This window comes from Neopsephotus bourkii, unplaced genomic scaffold (genome assembly GCF_033783945.1).
Source record: "Neopsephotus bourkii isolate Nb327-2 ecotype Australia unplaced genomic scaffold, CSIRO-AGI_Nbou_v1 NB_318, whole genome shotgun sequence".
Classification (NCBI taxonomy): domain Eukaryota; kingdom Metazoa; phylum Chordata; class Aves; order Psittaciformes; family Psittacidae; genus Neopsephotus; species Neopsephotus bourkii.
In genome coordinates, this window is record NW_026900826.1 from 1302184 (window position 1) to 1325631 (window position 23448).

The 23448-nt window shown below is 39.5% G+C and overlaps 1 protein-coding gene across 5 annotated transcripts; it reads right to left on the minus strand.

The window, feature by feature from the left end:
• Window positions 1-572: 572 nt before the first annotated feature.
• Window positions 573-22759, minus strand: GABPB1 (GA binding protein transcription factor subunit beta 1). Of its 5 annotated transcripts, XM_061347323.1 has the most exons (10): window positions 21444-21462; window positions 15921-16024; window positions 15491-15598; window positions 14447-14614; window positions 13787-13981; window positions 12522-12669; window positions 12115-12228; window positions 8167-8352; window positions 6791-6906; window positions 573-2362 (listed from the first exon to the last, which is right to left on the minus strand). In XM_061347323.1, exons 3-10 carry the CDS (start codon window positions 15596-15598, stop codon window positions 2210-2212), a joined length of 1188 nt encoding a protein of 395 aa, XP_061203307.1. In that variant the 5' UTR covers window positions 15921-16024; window positions 21444-21462; the 3' UTR covers window positions 573-2209. The 5 variants fall into 5 exon arrangements, with proteins under 5 accessions (XP_061203307.1, XP_061203303.1, XP_061203304.1 ...); XM_061347319.1 differs by lacking the exons at window positions 15921-16024; window positions 21444-21462 and adding an exon at window positions 22637-22759; XM_061347320.1 differs by lacking the exons at window positions 15921-16024; window positions 21444-21462 and adding an exon at window positions 22637-22755 and having other exon boundaries at window positions 12558-12669.
• Between the last annotated feature and the right edge of the window lie 689 nt (window positions 22760-23448).

Here is a 23448-nt window from a genome sequence, read left to right on the forward strand (position 1 = left end):
TAAGTCTGTGGGATGTGAGGACACAAACATTATTTTGATCATAGAATAATTCAATCAGAGCAATGCCTAACCAGCGTTTATCTTGACTAACTGGTTCCTCACTTGCTAGTGACATAATGGAGTTTCTAAAAAAAAAGTAGCTATTTCCAGTTAGTCACTGCATAACGCTTGCTTCAAGTACCAGCTGAGCAGGATTATATACTGGAAAAATAATAATTCTAAAAACCACCACCACAGCTTTTCCCCTTTTTTATGTATTTTGGTTCTTTGCCAATAATTTGATCCCAATTTCCTAAATGGGATCAAACTTGCCAAATTTTTACCAGTACTAGAATATTTAGGATTTTTTTTCCTAACTGCCAATTCTATAAACCCAAATCAAAGTTTGGAGAAGGAAGGTTTTACTTCAGTACTGTGTAATGCAATTCTTTCCCCACATCCCCCTCCTACCTCTGAAGCCCATTCTAATACTAAAACCAGTTTTTCTTATTTTTCTGAATGCTGACACAACACAGCTTTGACCTTGATGTACATACAAAAAAATTGAAATGGAACTGATTCTACAATAGATGTATGTGGAAAAGATATTTAATTGTAAAATAGAAAAAGTAGGCCAGAGTACAGTTTTAAGGGTAATTTTTCTGTGTACAGTATAGGTAAACTAGACTTTTTGCTTAAGTTTATATAAACAATTCCATAAAAGCAGTGAAACATGGAACAACAAAGCAAAGCACGAAGAGTTTTATCTTACAAAAAAGGAATCTGCACAGTAGTTCAAAATTTAATGTACAACAGCACTGAACAAACTTAAGGCAGCTCAGTCTAAGCACAGGACTAGAAGCCAGCAACCCCTGAGATCTATTCCCAGGTTTGCCACAGATCCACGTGGTCTTGGGCCAGTCATTTAACACTCCCTGTGTTGCATTTGTATCAGTTATAAAATTGAGACAGTAACACTCACTTATCTGCCTCAGGCAGTACAGTAAGGGTTCTTTAAAAGATTTTACAATGCTCTGAAGATGTAATGTGCTATATAAATCCTAACCATAATAGATCACTGCACAGACACACACAAACACAGTATCACAGTGAAGAACAATGATGCTGGGTAAGAGGAGCATCACAACATAAAAAAATTACTTGTCCAATTGCATAATTAAAATGCAAAAGTCGGTTTAGAAAAAAAGGTATCACTGAAATGATTTCAAGGCTATTGGGAAAAAGAGATCAATAGGAATATCCTAAAAGAACTACTATTTGTGTTCCAGTGGAGACATTCTTTCCTATGCATTACTGAACTTTTAAATGCTTGTGCATGAAAATCGTAAGACACAAAGTGAAGTTTCGCTTGCCTCCACGACCAAATTTTAAATCACATCTCGTATGTAAATTAAGATTTTCTTTTTGTTTTTAATTACAAATTACATTCTTCCAACAAATATACCATCCACAATTAAACTGGCTGCTTACTTCCAATGACATATAAGCTAAACATTTTCCTCATAATTTTCCTCATCTTTGCTGAAAAATACCTATGCAAGATGTATGTGTAGAAATTATAAAAACATGCAGCATATGTACAAACTGAAAAGTTTAAAAAATATTAGCTTCATATACATGTAAATCTACTTGGATATATCTGAAATTAAATATAAAAATTTCACCACCTAAAATAAAAAAAAAAAAACCAACCAAAAATGGTTTTCAGAGAATCTGAGACAACTACTTAAAGCTGTACAAAGATTTCCACTTGGAAATGTCTTATTCAGAGAAGTTTAAGTTGTTACCATGTAGAAATAACTGTTAAATCATTTTGTTACATAATTTTCAAGTTGTCAGCTTAAATCAACAACATCACCCTTAAAACTGTTCTGTTTTTCAGAAGTTAGATTCATACTAAAATCAAAAATTTCACAAAAACATTGGCTTCTCGTGTTTCTGGATCCCTTCAAAAAGATTTATCAACTCATTTTGAAACTGTAAAAAAACCAACTATTTACAGTATTTCATTTTAAATACTTTTCACAATTTCTAAAGTCAGAGTTTTTATGTTACAAGAAATTAATGAGAGCTCACGGCTTAAGTCCAGTTATCAACTTGTAGCATCTTCTCTATCATGTAATCCTGCATCTGTACCTATATAGAGTACAGTTCAAGATTGTACTGCAGGTTTGGGAAAGTAACAGGCTTTGCAGTATGTTCACTTTTATTAAACAGCTTCTTTATTAGTCTGGAGGCGGGTCATTGCCTCTAACTTCTGCCGATAGGCCTCTGCTTCTTGTTCTTTCTTTAGAAGCTGCTGACGATATTTTTGTGCTTCTCTGTTTGCCTCATCCAGCTGTTTCTGAAGAGTTTCTCTTTCCTATTAGAAACATAACCAGCGATATTTTGTCAAATATGTATCGAATACACATTAAAATGGCAAATTCTTTGCCTTTACATTCAGCTCAGGTGTTAGGATATCATGTAGAAACTGTTCGGCTCTTACTCAGGCAAACTGAGCACTGCTGTGTAAATTAGACAGGAGCTATCGCACCAGACACCTCCCCACAATAAGGCTTTAGGTGGAACCATAGTAAACCCAAGTTTCTTTAGATGCAATGATACCAAGCAAGTCTTCATGGGAAAAGAGGAAGCGCAGTGATCAAATACAAAATCATATATTAGCATTTCTCCAGTTACTCGATTCCCTTTGTTATTCTTGTAAATTGGAATCCAATCAAACAGGATTGTCCCATTCTGTTGTACTTTCAGTCAGACAGTAGAAAGAAAAACTGCTACATAACAGCAACTTGCGCTGGAAAGTGACAGCTGCCCACTAACCAAAATACACACATAACTAGGTTTCCTAAACAAAGTGATCTGAAGTGATTAATACTATGCAAACATGATGTATAATTACATCCACAAGCATACCCCATCTTTATGAATTAACAGACACTTAGCTAGATGAGCTTTTTCAATTCAAAAGGAGAAACTTAAGGCTCCATCCTGCATACAAGTTTGTTGGGGATTGCTATAAAATGGTTTCCAAGCAAAATAACATGGGAAATGCCGTTTCCTATGAAGCTGCCTTAGGAACTAAGGCAAATGTACTTCTATCTGCAGTGACGTAGGTTCTGTCATTTTGTTTGATGCTGCACCGAGCCCAATTGAAAAAGCAATTTGCTTGGAAAATAGTTTTGGTTTGATCTTCAACCAAATACCATTTCATTAAAGTGCATCATACTTTTATGAGTAAGGTAGTATTTGATTTCAAATCATTCTTTTCACTGTAGCTGTTGAGTATGCACAGGAGGGAACTTGTTAGGGAAGCAAGCTATTTCCCAGAAAAACAAAACTCATATCAGAAATTGAGGCCCAGTCAAAGTAAGGTGCCTTTTTACTTTATTCCCAGCAGTTCGGTACCACATTCCCATTTAATACCTCAAACAGTTGTTAGAATTTTCTCCCCCCCCCCCCCACTCCCACATAACAGCATCCCTATTCTTCACTTCTTTGCTGCACTCACATATTTTCATGATCAGAGCCTGAAAATACAAAATACTCTGCCTCCCTTCTACTTGCTGCTGTTCTCAGTACTTGTCACAGTCACATTTAGCAGTCACATGCTGTGCTGAATGTGCTGGAATATAATGACATAGGTGGTCAGATCACTGCTAACAGCAGCATCTGTATAGCAAAAACAACATGTGAAGGAGAGATGTTATTAACAGGTCATAAAGACTAGCTATAATACAGAACACATTAAGTGCAACTTGATTTTACACAGGGCTTTAAGAACTAGAGGAAGCTAGGAGGGGTTTGTTTCATCCGGAGCATATGCTAATAAAATGAGAGCTCCTCTAATCTTACTTATATGAAAAGGAAGTTCCACATCTGAAAATCTGGAGTGTGTGCAGACTGCAAACACTTGGGAGTGAAGGGGTTCGTAGACCATACCTAGAAGTATTTCCCACAGAAGAGAAAAATAGAGGGGGGGACACACCATACCTAAAAAAAACAAGGCTCAGTGGCAGAGACGAGAAGGTAAACCAAGTATCTACCAAACATACTAGCAATTCAAAGCATGTACATTAGTCCTACTACCAATAGGTGTAGTTTTTAGACAGTCATTGCTCCAACATCAATAGAACAAGTTAAGGAACTGATGCCAAGCATACTGTCTAACTAGGCAGTGAAAAGAAACCAGTGCTTCTGGAGGAGCAATGCAGATCTACGGCAGACTTAACAGGGAAAATTCGTTCCTTTGATAACCAGAATAGGGAGGACTGTATCCGATCTGTTAATATAATCAAATCTGGAAGCGTTCTAATTATCTGAAGTTCTTTTGTATCAGCATAAAAACCTACTTGGGCAAAAAACAAATTAGAGGACCCTGAGTGCTCTTAAGAAATCTTCCAATTTATCAGAGAATTTTCTTCATTACATGTAACTTTGCTTAACAGTCTATATAGTGACAACAAGGACACCCATAACTAACTTAACCAAACCAAGCATTCTTTTTAACAACAGAACAAACAGGAATATGAATTCACTAATATAATTAGTCTAAATTATGTTTTTTTAGTTTAATGAAATGATTGGTTCTAATGTGTGACCTTTCAAGCATGCAACACAGAATGCAACACAGCATGCAACAAAAGTCAAATACAAGAGTGAAAATAAAAATCAATGCATGTTAATGAATTATGCATGAAAATGAAAAATAGTATCTGTGCCACAGGTTTTTTTTTTGTTGCCACCCTGTATTTAAAATATCAAACTGTTCAGGAAAATTGCTACCACCCTTCAAAATAGGCTGGAATGTTTGAACTTAACAGATGCAGAAGAGAAAACTAAAAGATCACAAGGACAGCTTTAGTCATTCACAATACTTTCACAGGGAATTTTGTCACCTGACATGAATGGGATGATGTTCAACTTAACTACAGTTAACTGTTCACACGCCATGAATTTAAAATAGCTGAGGAAAGTGCTCTGAGCCTTGAATCAACTCTTTTTAATGAAATAAAGGAATAAATCACTGGAAACCAAACAATAAAGGTTTTCTGCATTTAAAAAATATTTTAATGAGCAGAGGGGTCCTACTCCCACCAAATTCAACCATCTAACACCTTCTATGATGATGAAGTTTGAAGTGAACTGACTTTATGTGCACTTCCTTAAAGCCTCTGTTACCAAACTGAGGGAGCATCATACCCCCGGGAATCACAACTTGCCTCCAAACAGAGGCAAAGGTCTGCATCTGCATTTCCAATTGTATAGAATCACAGAATGCTTAGGGTTGGAAAGGACTTTAAGATCACCTGGTTCAACCCTCCTGCCATGGGCAGGGACACTGCACACTAAATCATGTTACCCAAGACTCCATCCAACCTGACCTTGAACACTGTCAGGGATGGAGCATAGGCAGGGACAAAGTCTGTCATCAAAACTTGCACTTAAAAGTAACAAAGAAAGTAACTAATTTAAACCAACTTCTTTCAGTATTTGAGAAATGAGTTTAAAACCTACAACTAAATCTGGGAATCTCCTTAAAAGAATTATTTGTACTGTTACACCAACTATGTGCAGTTATGAACAGATCAATTTATTCCTTAACCAATCTAGATTTTTTCCTTTCACCTAACAGATTAAAATACTTAAGGAAATGTAATTTCCTTTATGAATAATTCAGGCAGATGTTTAAGAAACACTTTTATTGTAACAGTCATACATTTTAAAGAATGCAGAAAGAAAATTTCAACTGTCATGATAAATCTGTAATGACCACAAAGCTGCAAACCCCAGAAGTATGCAACAACTTAGGGACAGGGAAAGCAAGTGATGAAAGGTGGTAATTATTGTTATTAGACATGGATAACATAGCACACACTGTACAATAAAAAAATATTCAATTAGGCACAATTCAGTGATATGAACAGAAGCTGGAGAATACAATCTTTGATAAATGAAGTATCATGGAGTTGACAAAATGAGAACTTACAGCCTAGACAAGGCAAACAGCAATTTTCATAAACTTTTGACCAAAGTTGGTCAGCACAGCAACAAGTAACAGAAGAAGGAATGAGATGGTTGACCTATTGTGGCTAATACAAAAAGGCTACAATTTAAAATCAAACAGCTACATCTATTTGTCAGATATAAAAAGAGCTCTCAGTGGTGTTAGGTGTCTCACACTATAATTAAAAACAAACAAACAAACAAACCCACAACAGGATGGGGCAAAGATGCGTAAACAGCTCCAGACTATTAAAAAAAAAGGGGGGGGGGGGAAGGGAGGAGCAGATACAAACTGACAAATGCAGAATCTTACTGTTTCACATTTCCATTAACAGTTATTTAGATATGGTGAATGGAAAGGAAACCTTGTGAAAAATAAGATCTCACAACCAGGACAAGCATGCAGTCATAACAGGAAGATGTGGGTACAGTACTCTCATTCACTAATAGAAAATGTCAAGTTACTCGATATATTGGCACCTCGTTTTAAAAAGGAGCTGGTGATCTTAAAGGAAAAACAAAAAATTAAGTTATCATATATTTAAAGAAGTGCCTCTTTTATGTGCACAACCAGAGGATGAAGCAAACAGCCCTCCTACATTCTTTTAACAACAACTTCGTAAAAGATGAATTCCAGTAACAGGGAAGACAGAACAAGTTATTGTTTCACACACTTCAGTCTCTGGTAACACAAAATTAAACTCTAGAACAACAGAAAACCCCACAACCAGATACTGAGTGCTGAATACTCTGGTTAACACATATCACGAAATACACTCCTTACTTCTATTTCTGTAGACTCCACACGATTTTCAACAATCTCAATGCACTGTCTTTTCACTGGCGGCTCTTCGCTTATCACAGTTTCTTCAGCAATGTCTGTTGCTGGAACTGTTAATACTGAAAACATTTGTCCATATAAATACATTTGCTTCAAACAGTATTTGCACTACATAAAATTTTATTAACAGCAATAAAATGAAGAGACTTTTCCCTATGAACACACAACTGTGAAGTCTATATGGGAAGAATTTACTAAAAACTTTAGCTGCTTGTATGCTACTGAGGTCTACAATAGTTAGTTGTCACTCTGGAGTGTTACTGCTGTTTTTCACAGAGCAAACAAACATGGGAGTGAACTGCAGCAGTTACCAGCCTGCCAATTCTCTAATGTCTAAAACAGACAATCTTTATAATGTTACTTAAGCAAATACTAAATACAAAACTGGCTTTTGATTTTGACTGATTAGAACACCATAGGTAATCTGAAAATCCAGTAGTTATTAACCTTAAAGGAAAAGGGATCTAAAGACATTCATATTCTTAATATAGACATGCAACCATCTGGCAAATAAATGTAACTGTCACTTCAGTTACTACCTACACACATTCATGCTTTCTGGTAACTAGCTGTACTTGGTTCAGACAAGACTGTGAACCAAATAACTTGTCCCCTGGGTACAGCTCTTCAAACTCCACACTGGGAGTCCTCATGAAGAAACTGGAGAAGGAATAACTTTTGTCTAAACAGTAGTGGCAGAACATCTTTAAAAGAAACCACCCAAAACATACACGTCACAAAACAGCACTTACGACACGAGCAGCTTCCACAAACGTATGGCCCAACAGGACCATTTGTGTCACTCTGGTTCCACTGGTTCTGCCACTGCTCCTCTAAAACCTCAAGCGTGTCAGACTTGGCTTTTGTTTGTTAAGAACACACTCCATAGGACTTGCACAGCTTGCTGGAAGCACCAGATTTCTACATCCAAGCCTCACTTCCCTGTCTTTCTGGCAAAGCAACTACATGAGTACTGGAAGAAGACTACTGTTTAACTCCACCTTCTAGCCTTCAAAACAAGTCTGCAAGAATCAAGCTTACTGAAAGCAAAGTAAGTAGTTATCACTTTTCCCTTCAACGTACCGTTTCCCTTCCACACAGTTAATAATTCTTTTATTCTTTCTCCTAATGCACTCTGCTAACATGTAACTCACTGAACTGCAGTAGCTCATGTCTGAGCATTTTGCAGTATAAGAACTCAAATGTTTTTAAATTTATACTTACGCAAAATTGTCCAAACTATTTGCACCTAACAATTCATTACAATTACTATAACTAAAACAGTTCCTCAAGCTGAAATTGTACATGTTTCCACCCACCTTGCTGTCCATCTGGCATGGTCACAATGATTGGTTGCCCTATTCCACTGGTTGGAATTGAATGCAGATTACCAAGCTGAATGCCATCTGTCACTATAGTAATAACTTGCTGACCTCCAGAACTGACAACTTGCTGAATAGCACCATCCACAGACTCTGCAGTCACAACTTCTTCTGTGGCCACAACTACCAACAGATCAGTAAAGGAATTAAGTCAATTTAATTAAACTAAAGGATTTCAAATGCATTCAAGTACAGCATAAAAAAAAAAAAAAGTGTAATAATGCACTGAGTGGCAGAAAATTTTAAAAGACATTATAATGTTAATAAAAATAAATAAATGAATAAATATCTTTCACCAGGCAACATAAGGCACTAATATTTGAAATATACATGTAACTCTGTCCTGGTTTATGCTGCTCAATAATATAGTAGTTCTTTTATTTAGTACGTTTCCTGATAAGATACAGCCCACTCAAAACTGATGCTTTGGGCTCAGTGTTAACACTACAGCAAGAACAAGAGTTGTTTTTAAGAACACAATTAACTTCTGCATTGTATACAAGCTGGACTAATTTACACTAACAGCAGAAAAAACCAAACAAACTTTAAATATTAGCTTGAAACTACTCCTCAACCAGTGACTTGCCAGGTGTACCTCAGGACCCAGCCCTGACTTCTTTGCTTACCTTAATAGTCTTCAAGACTACAACAGACTGAAGGACTTTTAGAGAATCCTAAAGTTTTGTCTGTACTACCTCGGTACTTCAACCACAAACACAACTTTATTTGTTATACAAAATATGAAACAGGACTAAAGGAAAAGTTCTGCAGAGTTGACATTTTTACACCTTTGAAGGATAAATGTAGAGCTTAAGTATAAAAACAAACATTGTATGTATGTATTGTTATATGTAAAAGTAAAAATAAAAAATCCCAGCTCAAGTAAGCATTTCTAATTCATTATTTGATATCGACTGTCAAAAATAGCAGTGAAGTTTTACATCTCATCTATACATCGTGGTAAGGTAAGGGTAAGACTGCATTCAGAGCTACAACACACACCACACTCACACTATACACTAACTGAGGTCTCACACTACCACTCTTATTTTTTTAAAGCAATGAGATACCAAGACAAAAGAGCAAGATCACTAGTAGCACAATCAAAGAATCTCAAGCACACTTAACTCCGCATTTTATTTTCAATTTGTCAGGGTACAAGCAAAGCCTTTGATTTAAATGACAGACTTTAGAGTGCTTTCTATCTACAGAGATGAAATTAAAATCCTATAGACTGTGTTGTGATGCTCAAGATGAGAGAAGGTAGATAAAACCTTGAAGCTTTCATCTTTTAAGTTAATTACAATGTAACACACACACAAAAAAAATATCACTCTGTAGTTCAAATAATGACTGCAGTCATTGTCTTCTGAAGCTCTTTATGCTTGGAGATTACTGTTCTATAGTGCTGCCTAAATATTTACAGAGTGTTTACTCAGTAAACCAAAACAGTAAGTCCTACATAAATAAGTGGTGTTGTATTGAACTTGATCTGCCTTCCATGTACAGGCTCAGCAGTAAGAAAGACCACTGCCTTTCCAAGCTGCAAGTGCTAATACTAGCTGCTGTGGCAAACAGCCCTGATCTTCCAGTTTCAAACTCAGCACTGGCCTTTTAGTTATGGAAGGAAACATTATCAGGACTTCTTCAGACCTTAACAGAAAAATAAACATTCTGTGTAAAAAGAAGTTATTCTATGTAAAGAAAAAACATGCCTTTAAATACAGTCCTTATAACTTCCTTGTTCTCCTTCATATCCATATAATCACTAGTTACCATACTGTTTCACATGCCAAAGGAAAGCTGAAGTTATTCAGGAATGCAGCACAACTATTTTCAGGAATCTCTGCATTAATATGCATTATTTTCTGCTGCAGTGTGCGCATGGGGAGAACACCTTCACAAGCAGCAAGGCATATGCCCAATTCCATACATAAGCACACCAGTTACTGCTTTCCAATACACATCTTAAATCAGGTTTTTTTCTAATCCAACTCTGAATTCCATTATGCAACACATTTGTGCATAACATCCGTGCCTCATATATACCTGAGTAACAATGGAAAAAAAACCACACGAGTCTATTCAGCTCCAGTGAGAAGCACCTTCCTTTCTTTGGTTTGACAAAACTGATGTGCTTTTAACTGTAAGACATAAGGAACTAGGGAAGAGATCAGGGTAAAGTTACCTGTGAAAGAGGAGGGAAACCTACACAAAAACAGCATAAAAGGCAGAACCTAACTGCTTTGTCCAAGTTTATAGAGTCTTAAGTAAAGAAGGCTAAATACAAGGTAACAGCCAAAACCAGAATTCTCAGTGCTACAGTTTTTGAGAGTATTTACATATGAATCTTTTACAAGATGACCACAAAGAGAAGGGAGGTGTATGGTGTTGTTTTTCTTTTATTTTTAACTTGAAGACATTTACTACTGATGTCACTATATGCTGGTTTTGTATTCTTTACACTTTATGAACTATAAAAGGAGTAAGAACCCAGAAGATAATTTACACAGTAAGATGCTGCAAGATTACCCGCATCTGCATAAAAATCAAAGCAGAACCTCCAAAATAAACAGGACGGTTAGGTAAGATGGATATGTGTTATTGAAGGTGTGAAATTACTGCATCAAGACTTCAAGCTTATTCCTTCTGTCCATTGCCTGCTGCCTCCTCTCTAATAGTTATCTTCAGTGGTTTACTGTAACATTACACTCAGTTCATTACCAAAGCCTACTACTGAGTCCTGGATACACATTTAATGCTCTATAATCGCATGCAATCCTTTCTCGAGTTTCTCTCCTACAGTTAGATCCAAGGTTCACCAAAATATATCAACTGAAAACATCAACAGCTTCTTCCGTAATAAAAGACACTGCACTCTGGTTTTGGATCATCCACTTCACTTGCAATATTTAAATGTCACAAAGTAGTACAGCTGTACTTCTTTGCTTTGAGAATAGTACTGCTTTTGAGAAGCAGCAAAAGAGTTGTATTTAGAAGAAATCCTGCAGGACTTCAAAATACTCTGAGATGAAAACTCAGGTTTATGTTAGGATGTAGCTGTCAGGCCAGAAATCTGAGTACAGATATATAATTTTTTCAGACAAAGCAGTAACTGGCAAAGATCTGTGGGGCAGAGCTGAAGTGAGAAACTCATCAGAAAGAAGAATGCAAAACTTGGCAACTAGGACAATGGAATTCCTTGTGCCTTTCTGGCTTCTTGTCATGGCCTTATGGAATAAGGTAGTGTGCATACATCTGCAATGAAGGATGCAGGCTGCTTCTTCCTAGGAGAACAATAATGCTAGGTTTATGTTTAACTGAAGTGTACCAGCCTGAAGTGGGACATACTCATCACTGCGTATTATTATAAATGCAAGTAGAATGTCTTAATGATGAAAAGTTGACCCATAGATACTCTAATGGGCCAACTGCACATTAAGATCACCAAATATTCTTGAGCCTTTTGGATGAAAGGTTAAGAAAACTGACGACAAAGTATTCACAAACAATGTTAAGGGACATTTCCCAATAACTAACACAAAGCACTCAACCCATTCTCGCACTGAACGCAACCAAACTGTATGTAGACAAAGACTTAAATTCAATCTCCTGAATTACTTGCTTTCAGCAAGATGAATGCTTTCAGCAAGATGAATGCTACTCATATTAGACCTAGAAATATTAGTTGTGGTCAGAAATCTTATTGAGAACTAATTGTATGTATAAATTTGGCCACCTTCCAGGTGAAAATAAATGAAAAATTTTGTTCATGCTGAAAAAAGGAAGGCTGTAAACTCATTTCTGTATGAACTCTATCAACGAAAGTGCCAGTTCTGTACTTTTAAGTTATTAAATGATGCTAAACGACTTAAGCTTTCTAACCTGGTGTTTCTGAAGAATTAGACAGTGGAGCTGATGCTTCTGCTAAAGCTGCCAATGTGGCTAATACTGACGTTGATGAATTTCCAAACTGTACAGCAGACACTCCTGTTTCATCTGGTGTGATGGAAAAAAAAAAGTTAGCTAACAAATTTAAAACCAGTGCTAACACACAGTTCTCAGCAACATTCTGCTATTCCACAGAAAGTTTCTTGAGCAAATACAACTTCTGATGATTTATCTCTGTGAAGATTGTTGTTTTAAGCAGCTAGATTATTTACAGCACATAAACACCGAAGAGGAACATGGTAATTATTCTTACCACCACTTTTCCTCAGGCCTTATCACTAAATGGTGAAAACCAATTAAAGTATAAAATCCCAGTAGCTATCCTATAGACACCTAAATACCTGTTCCATCTGATGTATTTGCAGAAGATACCAGACCTGTTAGGTTCACCACCCCTCCAGGTCCAATGATGAACTGCGGTGTTGCTGCATGTATTGTCACAGTGTCTGGACTCTCTGGATTTGTATTGATTTGGTTCTGCATTGCAATCTAGGAAATAAGCATAATAATATCATTCCAACAGTAGGTACAAAGAAATTATTTACCTTGTAAGAACTAGAATTATTGCACATTCCACTCAAAGAGTGATGATCTCCCTCGTTATACTCATGCAATACATGCACATCATGTCACATCCTGTGCTTGTGGAAGTACATGAGAAACCATTTTCCTGGCTGAAATTTAAATACAAAAAGTCTGATGAAGTGGAAGAGAATAATGACACACTGCTTCTCCTCCTTACCATTTATTTATTGTGAACAAAGCGGATCATATAAAGTAAAGGCCTTTTTGTAGACATGCAAAAGCTCACATGTATAAAATAGAGGCCTGAAGAACTGAGGCCACTGTGGCAGCTACATGCCATGAAAATCAGCTCTGAAAGCTAAGTAATTGCTATGGATTGTAGATTGCAGTCATCTTTTTGGTGTTTTGTTGTGGGTTTTTTTTGACTTATTATTGACTTTAATTTATTGTATCTTTTCTGCCATGAAAAGAAGGCTAAAGGAACAAGAGTAGAAGTTCTTACAGTTTAAGATGTAGGGGAACACAAATTCATACAGTGGTGTAATGGTATTTTTCATTTGCTTTCTATTATCAGTAATATTTAGCTCTTCATTACCCTTTAATGTGGAGCACACATCCCCAAGGAAGTATCTGTCATTATACCAATCCAAATTGCTTCAACAATTCAATCCTTGTCTTTCTAATTCAGGAAAAATCGCCATCTCTTCTCTCCTCTCCTGATCTCCAATCGTTAGGAAATCAATACCCCTATACAAAGCTAACTGAACACTAGGGTACAGTCAAAACTGATCAGCATAGCAGGGAGTTAAGTTTTACAATTCGTTTGTGAAAACACCACCTAGTTCTGCATACTACAACACTTAAATTTACAAAAATAAAGGATACTTATCCCTCACTTGTAGGTGGTGAAAATGTTCTTTGGTCACTAATGTTTACTAACACTAATCTCACATGTCACAAACTAGACTGAGTTTAGCATTGCCAATCAATATAGGGTTTCACAGCTGCTGTATTAAAAGCTTAGTTTATCACATCACAACAAGTACTTTAAGTTCCCTTACCATCACGAATCAAAAGTTACCTGTAATATTTCTGCGAGGTCTTCATTTCCATTGTCTACCGCAATATCTAACGCCGTTTTGCAAAATTTACTCTGAGCATGAACATCTGCTCCATACTTTATTAAGAGTTCTACAACTTCTTGGTGATTATGTTCAGTAGCCCAGTGAAGTGCAGTCATTTTGAGCATGTCCTTCGCATTGACATCAGCACCATGCTACAAACAAGATCATTGTATAAACTGTCATTAGAAGTATCTGAGTTAAATAATGCTGGTGACATAATGAAGCCCAAAACTACCTTTCTCCATCAGTAATGTTCTGTTTGTTAGCTTACATTTACAGAATTCTTAAAAGAACTTCAGTCTAATCACCAAATAAATTATTTGCCTGAAAGGATTAAAGACTTCCTAAAACAAAACATGTCTTGGCTCTAAAATTGGTTATTCACACTATGCCAAATTAGGAGGTAGTCTTACTTTGACACAGCAATAAATAATCCACCTGAAATCATTATTTTAATGCTAAAATAAATTAGTTTAACAGGAAAAACAAAGCTCTAATGCACACAGTATAAATATTCATACCATTTCAATGTTGTTTTCATCAAAAGAAAATTGCAAATATTTGATCATAAACCGTTGCAATATCCATAAGTCACACCATGTTTCAGCATTTTTTACCTTAAGTAAGACTTCTACTATGCTGGCATGGCCTTCTGATGCTGCCATATGTAATGGAGTTCTGTCCACTTTGGTTCTGGCATCCCGACTTACACCTGCTCGCAGCAGCACTTCTGTTGTTGAGTAATGTCCATACTGTGCTGCTAAATGAAGTGGAGAGGTTCCCAACTGTAATGCAATGGAAAACGTGGAGCTTTAACAGATGTCAGTATGAAGGATTTCTTCCTGTTCTGAAGCTATTAAACTTGGGTGTTAGGGCACCACTTCAAAACCATTTTCCCTTGCAAAAAAAAGCTGTCACAGCTTTTACAAAGTATGAAAAGCTTAAATATCTGTGGGCTTTCCCTCCCCCTCCCTCCCCAGTAATCACAACACAAAAAAGCTGCTAATTGGAAGCAACTTTTCGAGGTCTGTGCTGGTTTTGTGTCTTTCTGAGGTGTGGTATTTCAAGGGGCCTAACCGCATTTTCAGTGTTGGTCAACAGGCCATAGCAACATTGGAAGGGACCTCTGGAAGACACTTAAGTCCAATCTCCAACATAAAACAGAGTGAACTTGAAAGTTGGGTTGCTTAAAGCTCCTAAGGGCTTGCAAACACCCTAGAATTTTAGGTACCTGACCTCCCTATATATCCTATTCAAGAAAAGGCACCTCCAAAAGACAACTCAAAGCCCCTGTATCAGGGAACTCTCAGATGCACATATTTAGGTAGTTGGGACTCCTTTCTTAATTCAGACCTCTTACTATACTAAATGCATAAACACAGTAACTAGGATGATTGCTGCTTTCTCCCATAAACATTCCAAAGTTCATCTTAAAAGCCACCAGAATGAGCTCATTCACAGTCTGTTACCAAGATCAATAGGAGGTCATATGAAGAAACAGACAACTTTAATTTTGGATTAGACATTACATGAGGTAGCTGCATAATTCCAAGAAGAAAGTCCAAAGGCTTGCAGTGTAAATGCTTAACTGTAATAATCCTATTTTCCTTTGCAGGTGAGGAAAAGTGAGATTTACCAAACACTGAAAAAGTTTTCATTACCCAATCTGTGGTAAAAGGTGCTCCATTTGCCATTAAAATGCGAACTTCATCATCTTGACCTGCTCGCGCAGCTTCTAAAAGTTTCTTTCCCAAATCTACTAGTGACATCTAGGACATAAAGGAATATATAGAAAAAAATAAAAAGATTAATACCATTTTAAGTACACAAATTCCACTGCTATTTTTTTTAATTATTTCTGAACTACTATGAAAAGTTCAAAACCTGGGGTTGGTATTACAGCCACGAGAACGAGCTTTACTGATTGCAGTAAGCAGCTTGACTTTAGAATTACTTTTGTCAGACAGACACAGGGGTGAAGACGTCCATATCACAATGATATAACCACAGCAGCTGCAATGCTGTGTAAAACTAAATTATCTGAATCAGACACATACTGTTCATAGCAGAAAGTGGTTTAGAGGTTCTCACCTGATACTGCAACCTTCTGCAGCTCTGCCCAGCTTTCAAATCGTATTACAGCATGGCTGATATGCCACATACCCAAAGGCACTACAATCACTTATCCAAAATGCCTACACATGTTTAAGAGGTACCTCTACATAAATGCATTTATATAGTTACGAAACACAACACTTTTCTGACATCTCGCCCATCACTATCACTTCATTTTGTTCACACTAAACAACAGTTTCTGTACTCTTAGCTACAAAACTGATGCAATAAGCCTATATTATTGTACCACACATATCAGATATATGAACTAAAATGTCTGCCTGAAAACAAACATTACTACCCGCTTCAACTCTCTACAGTTACAAAAAACTGTAAGTGCAAAATTTTGACTGACACATGACTGAAATGGGCTGAAAAATTCTCATATATTCTTTAGATAATCTTCTCATGCTTCCTAACAAAACACATCATGAACACTTAGTCCTATAGCTAGGTTTTCCACTACCAAGATGCTAAAAATGGAATTACTTTCATCAGTTTAGTTTCCAGTCACAAGTGAAGTTAAGCCTGTATTACTAATAATAGCAGTTGCAAGGCCTTGCGGCTACATGCGACTACAATTTCCTACAGTATGCAGTATATCAGTTCAGAAAGAAATCCCGTTAAAAACACACTTCTATCACAAAATCAAGTTCTCTGCACCTGGCTCAACTGACAAAGCCTGTGTGGTATACTGCTCCATAAGCTGAAAGCTATTGGCTTTGTAAGAAATTAGAAAGATGGAAATACTGCAAATGCAGAACTCCAACACACATCAGTAGAGCCAAGAACACGAGCAGATCACCTCTCTCTCTCTACAGAACTGACTTCAGGCAGCAATATCCCCTCACCAAAATAACGCTCCATTTATATTCATCCTTTTAGTACACACAGACATGTTTGTTTGTCTTCAGCAAGAAAAGGGAAGAGGAGCAGGAAGGTGGCAGGCCAGGACAAATACTGACAATGGGGAAAGGAAGGAAAAAGGGAGCACAGATTCAGATGCAGAGGAAGGAACAGATGACTCTTCCATAAAGAGAAAGAGCAAAAGAGAAACAGGAAAACAAGAAAAACTACTATCCCTACTAACCTAGGGAAACACTAGGAGTAATGATGTAAAACAACGATAGGACAGAGAGAGCATTTGGCAAGTGCAGCAATGAAAGAAGGAATATAGCACTACCTTTATAAGGCTGGCTTTTTTTCTTGGTGGGGAGACAGGGTGCAATTTAAGAAGTGAAAGAGCACACAACACACACACTTCTGGTGGCCTAATACCACCGCATAAAGGTCTTCAGAAGCAAAAGGAAAGTTGGAAATTAATGCAAAATACTTAAGTTAGGAATTAATTCAGGAAGACAATTTATTTTCCTTGTGTTTCATTTTGTTTTAAACAGCAGTGGAGAAAAGGAATAAAGCCTTCTTTTGGACTTACAGAACTCCTGAGACTGGAAGTGGCCTCTTAAGGTCACCTAATTCAATCTTCCAGCCAGAGCTGGCCTAGCAGATTCATACTGCATTGGGCTCAGTCCTGTTGAGTTTTGGATGCCCCTGTGGATGCACATCCCACTGCTTCTTCAGCCTCATCCCGGTGTCCGACCACACTCATGGTAAGAGCTGTCCTCGATATATACACCTATCTTTCTCCACTGACCAACAAAACAGCCTTGACCACAAGCTTATACATGATGTCTGACAGACAACAAATAGGTGAATTAAATAACAGTCCATATATTTAATGACTGTGCCTTTTCAGAACCCACTGACCACATCTCTACTGGAGAAATAAAGCGCATAATTGTTACCAAACCTCTATGCAGCCAAATTAAAGCAAATGCAAGCCTCACTCCTAGGAGATGTTAGGGACAAACTTCAGCTTAAAATCACTTTATCAGAGTCTCTCTGAACCGCTGTGGTTGAACACACTGTCAGACTAACACAGTGCATCAGTTTCCATTTCAATGCAAAACTAAACTGCTTTGCACCACATGCAATAAGGAAAGTTCTAATCAAGGAAAAGGAGGGACACAGAAGATCATACCAGACATAACCTTCATTACCATGTATTATTTACATTAACCAACACTCTCTTGGTTCATATAAAGTGCTTGTATTTTAAACAAGCACAAAGCATCACAGAAGTTTACGTGTGTCTGGCAATGCTGATTTTAACTTTGGTTTAGAAATGAAGTTCTCATCAGGTACTTGAAAGCGTGCCTGGGCCATCTAGTGGAAGAAAGTTAAAACTTAGCAAAATTACACTGCTGAACTCAAAAATCACATTATGTGTCACTAATGCACTAACAGCAGCAACTGAAGAGGCCTTTCCAACAGAACACATGTACATTTTGTCACTGTTAATCAATGAGCACTGGCATTCACAAAATTTCTCAAGAGGACTCAACCCCAAGCTGATTTCTACCTGGCTGAGCATTCCAAGGACCAGCATTATAAGGTCAACAAACCCTTGAGTAACAACATGCTCCCTCCCCCCCCACTCTTCCACTGCTAGTACTGGGGCATACCATGGTCTCCATTGTCAGAATTTCCCTTTCTTCCCTTTCCAGAGGAGTTCTTCAGCTGCTGTCTTGAGATCACTCAGTAACACTACAATAGCACAGTGATACTATCAAAACCAAAGTACTATATATAGTACAATAGCATACATTTAAAATTAAAATGAGATTTCTATTTCAAAGCAGCACCCTTAGTTATATACTGCTGCTACTCTATGTAGTGTTACAAATCAACTCCACTGAACTGTGCTAGAAGGTTAGTACCTTCAGTACCTGTCAGTAACTGACACTTCCATCAAGCTTGGCTAGCATGACAGCTGGATAATGCTTACAAGTAAGAGGATTCTTTCAGACAATAAAAACACTCCTGGCTCTGAAATAAAGTCTGAGGCTGTTATAGTTACTTGTATGGCAACTGGATTATGTTTTCAGACTTCTAGCAGCTCCTACACAGTTGCGTGGGCAATGGGGTTTGTCTGCAAATGAGTAAAATAGGGAAGAGCTTCTGCTGGGTTTGGAGTTCTTTGCATTAATCACCTCCTGAACTTCCACATTTTGTTACTGCAATGCATTCTACTCACTATCATTAGCTAGGTGATACAATTAACTGGTAAATAAAACTTAAATTATTATTTCTATTTTATGCCTAGGAAATCATTCTGCTTTTTCATGATCACCTCAGATTTAAGGTTTTATACATTCTCTAAAACTCTGAAAAACATGCTGTTACCACAGGGGTATAGAAAAGCATTCGAATGGAGTTTAGGCGGAACTGTGTGCAAAATGGGCTCTGTAAGGAGGGAGAGGAGCTGGAAAACATGCAGCTTCGGAAGCCTGGCCTACACCACACCACACCCTGAAGGCAACAGAGCAGCAGAATCTGCAGTCCAAAGAGAGAAGATTAAGTTTGGCTTAAAATACTGCAGCACCTTTCAGTCCGGTGTCCTGCCTCAAGGATCCTGGACTCAGCCCTATTCCCCTTCTACCACTGCAGTGGTGAACAGCTGCTCAAAATCAACAGAGACAAGCCAGTTGTTGCAGAACATGTGCCAACACAGAAATCTCACAGACCCCAGTGTATCCCTACCAAGGCACACTCCTAAGAGATACACTTAAGTTAGAAAAGCATGGACTGCAGCACTGCAATTTACCATAAGATAAACTCAATAATATACCCTATACCTGTGATCAGATTTTCAATCATTCCTAAAAAACACAAGATAAACTTTCATAAAATGCTAATTAAACAGGTTTCCCTACTGAAGTGGCATGCAGAAGTGTACTTGGAAGACAGCTTGTAAGACACCCATTACATCTGAAAAAAAAGAATGCCCTTTTCCCAATGCCTTCTTCTTTCCCCTATTTCAACATGATTAACCTGCTTCTCAAGACCCTACCTTCAGAAACACTGCCATCTGATCCCAGCATTGCATAGTACAAGCAGAAATTCAGAATAGCCATTTCTAACTAATACGCCTATCCACACCAAGGTCACAACTATTTTGGAAGTACAGTGTATAAATAGTTAGCAATAACTATTTAAATCCTTAATCACCCACTCAGTTTTGATAATTACTAGAATTTAAGTAATAGGATCAACTTATGGTTTTGTTTTTACATCCTGACACAACAGCATAATCCCTGAACTCAGAAAAACTCTTCAAAAAGGTTTTTATTTCAATTAAAAACTTTTAATTGGAATAAAAAATGTTTTTATTTAAAAGTTTTGTAACTTTTAAAGGCACCAGAAGGTCTGCATTAAACCTAGGTGTACTCCTACGTCCTAGCAGCTCTTAAAAACTTTGGTATGATTTCACTGTATGTATCATTTAATACTGATTATGGTGACTTACACGTGGAAAACTCAGAAAGTTCCTGTATTGTTTCCTAAGGGAATCACACCCTTCCAAATGTATTTCGACAATAATTTTGCACGTCATACTTTAAATCTCAATATCATAGGCTTAGAGTACCCACACTTCTATTATGATAATAAAAACTACATTAATATTTTAATAGCTTTCAGCTTTCCTCTATGACTGTGTTGTGCTTGTAATTAAATTCTCTCTAGTGTGTTTAAACAGCAACACGACCTTCATGTTGGGCTACATATGCATCAGATGAAGAATACCTGATCTGAAAAGAGAGATCAGGAAAGCGAACGTAGTGTTGAATAGCTTAGTGGTTAAGATAGTCAAGCTTGTATTTAGGCAGGTCTGTCTTCCAATTAGGCTCATACATTAATTTAAATTAGTACCCGTCAGCAACATAACTCCATTAAATAATGCAGACGGGTAAAAGGTCTTATCCTTAAAACAGGAGGGCTCAAACATGGCCATTACCTGCAACAGAATGCAACATATAAAGAATATTATTATGCAACAAGGGTGAACCACTGGCACCCGCCAAAGTTTGGGTTGGCACTGCCAACGAACTACAAAGCTTTCAGAGATAAGCTTGGCACTAGATACAAAAAAGGTTATGTTACAACAGCTATGACTGACGTGAAGAATCTAAGGGGTAACGATATAGCCTTTGAACTGTACTACAGCCATACAGAGTATGTCTCAGATTAACTGAAACTTGAAAATAACCTCAAAAAGCACCAGTCTAATTAAAGCATCCGTTTTGTTGAGGAACCTTCCTCGAGAGTTTCTGTCTGGCACATAGGCCTAAAAAAACCCAAGAAAACAAACTGATTTCAGCAAAGAAAGTGGGTCACGAACAAGAGCCTACATCTAGTGTACATGCTGATCTGCCATGTATGCTCTTAACCTTGTTTACACAGCAGATTTATGTACCATTACAAGTATTAGCATGCATACACACTTCAACCAAACTGCTTAGTCTGGTACTTCAGAAGTCCTGAATAATTAAAAATATAAAAAAATAAAAAATAATCTGAAGTGCTGTACACGCTACATTCACAAATTTCAGAACATTTTACTCTAAATTGCAGCTTTCACCATTAAATAAAAGCTACCTTAGCAACATGCAAGAACAACATGCAACTGCTTTAAGTCAGAAACGCTAAACACAGAAGACTTCCTACAGGAGGTTTCACTGACGTGCTGTCAGCCAGTGTCCTACCAACTCTGGGACTACTAGGAGAGAAAAACCGCAGTCCAAACTAACACATTTTATCCCACGGTTGGGGTCCGATCACACGCTTTATTAAGAGCCCAAAGCACGAGTTACAGGCTCCGGGCAGGGACACTGCAGAGAAGGGAAGCGCTGCGCTCCCACCGCAGCCACTCTCAAGGCACCTTTGGCGCCAAACATCGTCACGCAGCTCAGCCGCCTCGGGCCGCCATAAGAACCGGCCCTACGCGACCCAAGCCGGCGGGGTTGGTCGGGACAGTCCCCACGCCACCCAAGCCGGGCTGCCTGGCAGGGATATCGGCGGGACGAGCCAGGCCTCGCTCTGCCCCTCAGTGCTTGAGTCCCTCGCCCGGCGCGTCGCGCTCGCCCGGGCCAGTGCGGCAGCCGCGGGCGTGGGACCGCCGCGGGCACCTGGGCCCCGAGGTGACCTGTCCCCGCAACATCACCACCCCACCGGCCGCGCGGCGGCCCCCGACCCCAGCGCAGCCCCTGCCCTGCAGGCCGCGCCCCGGAGGCCGCCCAGGCCGCCGCCACGGCCCAGGCCGCCGCCGGCGCTGCCCGCGCCCCCCGCGCGGCGGGGTCCCCGGAAGGCCGGCCAGCGCGCCCGCTCTCCCCAACAGGAAATCCTGGCTGGGCTGGGCGCTGCGGAGGGAGCCGCGGCGCCGGGTTCCGGGGGAAGTGGAATTATTTTTTACCAGCGAAGAGATCAACTTCCACATCCGGTAACAGGGCCCTATACAAAGGCGCAGACTGACCTGGAAAAGCTTGGCCGGCCCGGGGGGTGAGGGAGAGGCAGGGAGCGGAGATGGGGCCTTACCGTGCTGCCGGCCCGGTCGCCGCCGCCGCAACAACCCGGGGCGCTGGAGGCCGCCGCTCATCGGCGCCCAAAAGCCCCACACAAAAGTCCCCGCTGCGCCTGGCGGAGGGACACGGCGGGCAGAGGGGTGGGGCGCTGTGCCGCGCTGTGAGGTGCTGACCCGCCGGCAGGCGCGCTCCCGGGCGCGACGCGGGTCGAGCCGCCCGTGGGCAGCGTCGGAGGGTCGCGCGGCACTTACCGCGGGGTGCGGGTATTACCTTATTAACAAATACCCCGGCAGAGGGGCTCGGCGGAGGGATACGGCCCCCGTGCCGACTGCCGCGCATGCGCGGTGGCGCGGGGAAAGGCGGGGAAGCGGGAGTTGGAGGGACCCGCCATGTTCTGTCGCGTTTCCCTGCCGGAGGGGGCAGGGCGCCGGCCGCCCGCTGACCTCAGCCGGTCTCGGCGGGGGAGGCGAGCAGCCGGCGAGCTGGGGCAGCCTTTCCACGAGCAGCTCAAGAAATTAGAGGAAAAAGGGTCGCCATGCTGCCCGCCGGCCCTCTTGGGGGTCCTCACTGCCGCAGGGCGGTGTTGGCTGCTCTTCCCGCCTCCTGGCTGCAGGGGCTCCGGTTGTGGGCCCAGGAGGGGGTGCCCTGGGAGCAAGGGCTTTGCTCCCTTGCCTTCTTTCGGCAGGCTTTAGCGACTTTTGGGGATCAAGGAGGGTGCATTTCATAAGGATAATAGCTCCAGACTAATCCTAAGCGCTTGCTGCTCTGTCAGAGGACTCTGGCCTTGGACCCAGAATCTCAGCCCCTAAAATGTTCCTCCTAGTTTCGTTCCAGCAGTGTAAAGCGGTCACGTTTATGCTCTCCCCAGCACTATTCTGAGTAGCAAATCTGATGCCACCATAAAGTGTAGATCCCATAATCTGTATTCTTCAAAAAAAGGTATCAATGACAAAACTCCAGTTATTTTGGAGATGACAATATCTACTAGATACTCTTTATTCAGAGCATACTTCTAACAGTGTTTTTTACAGTTCATTACTTTTTGCCCTTGACACAGCTTGGACAAAAGACAACCATATTCC